The following is a 6,352-nucleotide window of genomic DNA, read 5'->3' on the forward strand; positions in this document are numbered from 1 at the left end:
GTAGCAAAGAAGTGATCTACCATTGAGGAGGCCCTCACAACAATGTATGGGCATGGGTTCTCTACAATGAAGATTGTGACTATGTGATGGGGTGCTCTTGCTTGACATAAACCAACACTTCCTTTTTTTCAATGTTTAATCCGAATTAATTAGCTCACCACCCACCCTATTCTTGGCCACCCATACATCTACTTAATATGGTTGTTGTTGACTCACTACATTAGAGGTTTTGAACCATACCCTTTCATGCACCCAATGGCCTATTGCAAAGCCTTCCAAGATGTTGTTGATTGATTGCAAGATATGTCCAATAGTAGCATGGATAGAAAGCAAATGAAGCTCCCTCTCCCCTCACCGTGAAACTTCAACCCATGGCATCCCCCTTGGCAGCCCCTCGTTTATAAGTGACACGGGGTGTCACTCGAGGGATCAACGGCGGGGAACACGATCGGCAAGGCAGGAGGGCTTTAGGCCGTCGGATCCACGCAACAAGGGAGGGCAGTGTATTATAGTATTGGACTCGTATGCATTACAAGCAAACACGACAGGCGCGCTGGATAGGGAGGGCGGGCCTCAAGCGGGAGGTCGTGAGGTCGAATCCGAGGCGGGGAGGCTGGGGTCATAACCTTTTTGCCATGCAAAGAATGGGATCGACGGTGGATTGAACATCCACCGTAGATCCCTCGAGAAGCGCCCGTGTCACTTATGGACGAGTTTGGCAGCCCAAGTCCTAATCACTTTACCCATGCGTGCTTTTTGAGATCAATGGAAATCCATGTGACGTTGTATAAATGCGGGCCTTGCAACTTCGGGAAGATTTGGTAAAATTGGGTGCTGTAAATTCAGAGGCCAGATTTGGCCTGGGGTTTCCAGATGACATCCAAAGGCCAGCCACGAGGTAGGGGATTTGATTTTTGAAAAAGAAATGAACGGAGAATCTTTAAAGATCCTCTCTGGCAAACAGAGCATGCATCACTAGAGCCTTTACCCTTTGGGCAGCTCAAAAAGCTATAAAAAATTAACACATCTTCCCAAAAGAGGAAATGTTAATAGTTGGATTGCATAAACAAATACCATTGCCTGCTTTAAAGAGCAAGCTTGCGTGCTGATCAGGCTCTCTTCCTTTCATGCATCTATAAGACAATGGGTAAAATTTGCTACTCTTGTAAAACATCTCCTCTCTTTTCTGCAGCTCGCCTAAACATGTCCTCCACAAACACATCCAGATGGGGAGCACAAGCTCCCATGGAGGCTGCCTGGAGCTCCACCGCTCTCTGCTGAAATACCACCCGCTGCTCGCTCTGCATTAGCATCCTTATACCCTCTTCTACCTCCTTCGCACCGTCCTCGCCCTCCTTCCTCATCAACTGCACCCCCATTCCCCATTGACATGACACTTCCCAACTGTTGGTGAATTGATCCAAGAAACAGGGCCATGCCAGCATTGGCACCCCCTTGCTCACACTCTCTATGGTCGAATTCCAGCCCGCATGCGATAGAAATCCACCAACCGCACCATGCGACAGTACTTTCAACTGCGGCGTCCATGTTGTAAGCTTCCCTGCTTCCATGGCAAATCCCCAAAACTCCTTACCCAGATATCCTCGTGCTTCATCCCACCCGGACCGCAGGGCCCATAGAAACGGTTGACGGCAAGCTAAGAGTCCCTTGGCCACATCCTGGATGGCCTCTTGGGTGCGCAAGACAACACTGCCAAAGGAAATATACAAGACAGAGGCATCTTTCTGCGTGTCGAGCCATTGAAGGCAGTCAAGTTCTTGCTCTTTCCATAAGCTTCCACGGAATTCGGGAATGATGGCTTCACAAAGAGGGCCGAGGAGGAGGAGCTTGGAGCGGGGGATGATGGTCGACGAGCAGAGGGCGTCAATGAAGGGGGCTTCGAGCGCCTGGAAGGAATTGGCTATGAACCAGGCTGCCTCATGCACGCGCTGGAACTGGAACTCAAGGATGCCGCGGAGCCACTTGGTGTTTTCGGTCTCCTCTTCGAGGAAGTCCATATCCCCATTGAAAGCCAGGTCGTAAGGATCCATATGTGGTAAGCCTGGGAACAGCGTCACAAGTGCCTTCTCGCCTCTGCCTTTCACTACAAGCCACAAATTCACACAGGTGCAAAAGCTTTGAAATGAGAAAAAAGCTTGATGAAAGCAGAATATGCGCTTTGATGAAGCAGATTCGACATGTCAACACGAGTCAACATGATCAGGGCTGTTGCAAACAGATTGACATGGGCATCCTCTCTGCAAGCAGATTGACATGGGTGCACTTTGTTCAAGCAAATTGACATACTACAATTTTGTAAGCAGATTGATTTTTGTTCAAGCAGCTCCAAACACTATATTACATAAACATTGAATCATTATGTAGCACCCCAATTAGAAGCATTCACAGGGATACCTCGTCGTAGAAATGGATCGTAGCCGCCTGCTATGAGCTTTGAAGTCGATGTGTACGCACAACATGAGGCCATTGACATGGTCCAGAAGAGGACACGGGGTAGCCCCAACTTGAGGGCCACATCCAAAGTCCAGGGCAAGAAGGAGTCCGAGACGATGCAGGTGACGGGGGGCAAGCTCGGATCACGAGAAATGGAGAGTACGAGCTGTTCTAACTGTCCATCCAGACTTTCGACAGATCGAATGAAAGCCATGTCTACCGGACTGCGCGGATCATCATCCGGAAGGCCATCGTCTAGCCCAACAAAGCAAAGATTTGCTTCCTTCTCCTCTAGCAGAGCCTCCCCAGCAACGGAGGCGCGAATATGCATGAGGCGATAAGCAGTAGTGACGAAGGTCACCATGATTCCTCGTGCAGCCAGCTTCTGCGAGAAGTGCATAGTGGGTGTTATGTGCCCCTGCACAGGCAAGGGGAAGACGATAACATGAGGCGTCATGGTCGCTCGGCTAGCTCACACGTTCACTGACACTCGTCTTCCACCACCCACTCTCTGTGAAAAGACGTGAATATATACAAGCTGGCGTAGCCTGCGTGCTTATCGTGCCTACGCACTCATCGTTGATTGAGCCACATTTGGACATACACGCGCTTCCATGAAATTCATTTCATTGCCCGTCTTATCACCCAATTTACGCAACCTAAATAGGTAGTCCAAACGGTTGGATTGGACGGAATCTGGAGAGATCCCTTGGCTTCCTTGGGGCTCAAGAGGAAAAGGAAAGGTCAAAAAAGAAAACAAAAAGTCTTTCCTTTCCAGCTGTAATATGTCTGGATATTTGAGCTCTCTTGGGATAGTTTCCTGCGGCGTTAAAACTCTGTTCTTCTTCTTTTTCTTGTCTCCCTCTCTCTCTCTAGTGCCAGCTGTGTTAGGGCCTGTTTACACGCTGCCTAAAATGGCACATTTATGGCCTCCAATGACGGAGTGGTGTGGCCACACGTAGGGACAACATTTTGAAGCTTTGATGTAAGGTAGTGGCATTTATGCTACATTTTCAGTCCCCCAGATGGTATTGGCCAAGTTTGAAGTGGTATTAAACACCTAAAAGGTGTTTTTCTCAATATCAAAGCTAGTTTACTTTTTACAAGGCGTGAGCACCATTATCGAGGGCCACCACTAACCACTCAAAGCCACCAAGGCTCACAGAAAAGCGCCATTTCAGGCAGCGTGTAAACATGCCCTTAGAGGCAGACGATATGTGCGCAAGACGAAGGGAGGAGGCACATGGCAGGGGGCGATGGGCGACAACAGTGAAGACATTGGAGCAGGACGTCCAACGTTGCAAGGGGGGGGTCGTCACACAGCAGGGCTAGGTTGGGGAAGGGGTTGTGGATGGCGAGACTGCCTGTCAAGAGCTAGAGGTGCACGCAATAAAGAAGAGAGGCGCAGGTCCATTGTCAGTCGTCAAGGTGCATAGAAGTGGGCTAGGACAGTGCATGTGATGATGCATCTGTGGACCGGAGGGGAGATCATCACAGCAGGAGGAGATCGCGCATGGCACAGAGGGAGGGGGTGTGCGAGCTTGTAGGGGAGGCCAGGATGCTAGGTTCGTTTTTCGTTTGAGCCTACGATTTCTAAAAAATGAAGCATTAACGTGAATCTGTGAAGGTGCATGCAAAATTAAAAGCGACATGACGACACTGACGAGCCATGGACGAAGGTAGTGAAGGCACGAAGAGATGTTCGTGCTAGGGACGAAGGTAGCGCTGAGGCCAAGTGGGGAGAGTGGTGCTATCAGGCTGTGGGAGCGACAGGACGACATGGGAGGAGACGTCAAAGTTTTTTTTGAAACTATAGAGATCGCCATGATGACAGCTCACTTGTAGCACTAAGCTGGTTAGCACATCAATATGTGCTTCGGTAGGATGCAAGTTTGAATCCTTTCTGTGCATTGCAGTTTTAGTACCTTGCTTGCCTCGACAATGCTGATTTTGAGAGAATCCGAGAAGATTCTGCCTAATACAATATCAAACCTACCAGTATGTAGCTACCTACAATAGTAGGGGGTACCAGCTGAAACAAAACCGAAAAATAATGAGAATCTTGAAAAATGCTCTCGCCATTTCCAGGTGAGTACGAAAGGTAGGATGGTTCGGCTGCATGCGGGAAAGAGGGCGAGTCTATTGTGCTGAGAGGGAGCGCACACGTGATGGAGCTGGCAGCAAATTGCGCGCACCCCGCGGGGGGTGCAAGGGTGGCCATGCGTTGTTTTTGAAATTATAGAAGTGAGTCCATCGCTAAGCACCGAGTTCATGTTGCCAAAGTGGTTTACGTTATTAGCAAAGGTAGTTAATGCTTTGTAGGCGATGAGGTCGAACCTCATGCAAAACGCCTTCACTTTTAGAAGGTGAAAAGCTTCCAAAGAAGGCAGGGAGTAAAGATGCTGGGGGTGGAAGCACCTCGGTAAACAAGAGCGTGAAGGGGTAGGCATTCTGAATGAGACTTGAGCTACTCCAAACTAGCATTAGAAAAGAAACTGGGATGCAGTGTGTTTTAACCATTAGAATTACAAAATCCCGGCTAGACTTTGAGCTTGTCTTTAAGAAAACAGGGAAATTTACTAAAGTTTGAGTGTAATTAATGACAAAAGCTTCAAATTTTGACCTAAAAACTGGGAGAATTCAAGTTTGCCCTTATTTTCACCGATTAGGGAAAATGTATAGTCCAAACTTGTGCAGAGATTTAAAACCCAATTCAACAGTCAAGATCTCGAAAAAGTCAAGTGTGATGGAGGCTTTGAAGGGACCGATGGCAAGACTCGAGAGAAGAAAGCATGATCAAGGTGGGGTGGAAAACCATGTTGCTCTATTGTGAAGAGCTTGGGAGCGTGATGCAAGCTGTAGGAAACTTCTCGAAGTCCATTGACCTTTGTAGCGACAATATATTAGGCATGGGATCCAGCCAGCCTCAATATTTTTTAGGCTGGCCCACTGCGATCTGAGCATGCTCTGAAGTCTCAAAATCTATTTTCTCTCTTGAACTGGGATCGTTCTCAAATTGAGGGCAGCATGATGTTGTGCAGAGTCGGGCCTTGGCTTCCCATTTCCATGCTAAAGCAGGTAAAGCATAAAACATGAACCATGTCTGCATAGGCAGTACTAATGAGACTGCATGCATGCTCGTGCGAACCAAGGGGCCTGACGATGGCCAGCTCCCTTACAAACAAGAAATGTGGCCCCTTCACCGTCTGCAACCACTAATTCCATTTTATCTAAGAGCGCGACCAAAAGAACCTCAACCAATCCCCACAAAAGTTGTATGAGGGCCAAAAACAGCTACTCTCTACCTCTGTGGAGCCATAGCTAGGTGCAAGGTGGGCATACATAGCGACGTGCTTGCAGCTTCTTGCGTTGCCATGCAAGCACCTCTCTCTACATGCCCCCTCTCCCTCTCTCTTCGAGAGGGAGTTTTCAATGGCAACCTTTTTCATATTATAGGTGTACCACAATAGAATGCGACTTGAACAGGGACGACCCGAATCAAACGACGAGAGCTGCACTGGATGCAACCTGCTCGAAGAGAAACTATGGTGTTTTCCAATGGTTTCAAACACCTCCCATGTACAACTCATACTCTTTGGGAATTGCACAACCAAATCACCAACAATGATCTCCACGCTCAGATGAGCCCTACCCATACACTTTCACCTGACCTTTAAGAAGGTAACACATCTCCCTTTCGGAATAAGTCCAAGGAAACTTGCTAGGAGAGAAGCCCTCCAGACTAGAAGAAGGCCAGAGCCCATGCTTGCCAGCGTCAAGGGGCTTGTATCGAGTAGGTAGAGAGGATGACCTCGTAGCGCTACAGGAGGGCACCTCCAAGCAAAGGGGCCGCAATGTCAAGAAGATGAGGAGATGCAACTCCTCGATCTCTCAGTGT

General features: G+C 48.5%; 1 protein-coding gene across 1 annotated transcript; it reads right to left on the reverse strand.

The window, feature by feature from the left end:
• Positions 1-1,034: 1,034 nt before the first annotated feature.
• On the reverse strand, positions 1,035-3,013 carry LOC147420663 ((R)-mandelonitrile beta-glucosyltransferase-like). Its single transcript, XM_086504224.1, has 2 exons — positions 2,416-3,013; positions 1,035-2,104 (listed from the first exon to the last, which is right to left on the reverse strand). The coding sequence occupies exons 1-2, from the start codon at positions 2,909-2,911 to the stop codon at positions 1,158-1,160; spliced, it is 1,443 nt and encodes a 480-aa protein (XP_086360350.1). The 5' UTR covers positions 2,912-3,013; the 3' UTR covers positions 1,035-1,157.
• Positions 3,014-6,352: the final 3,339 nt, after the last annotated feature.

Source organism: Adiantum capillus-veneris, chromosome 28 (assembly GCF_014529385.1).
Source record: "Adiantum capillus-veneris isolate H3 chromosome 28, ASM1452938v2, whole genome shotgun sequence".
Classification (NCBI taxonomy): domain Eukaryota; kingdom Viridiplantae; phylum Streptophyta; class Polypodiopsida; order Polypodiales; family Pteridaceae; genus Adiantum; species Adiantum capillus-veneris.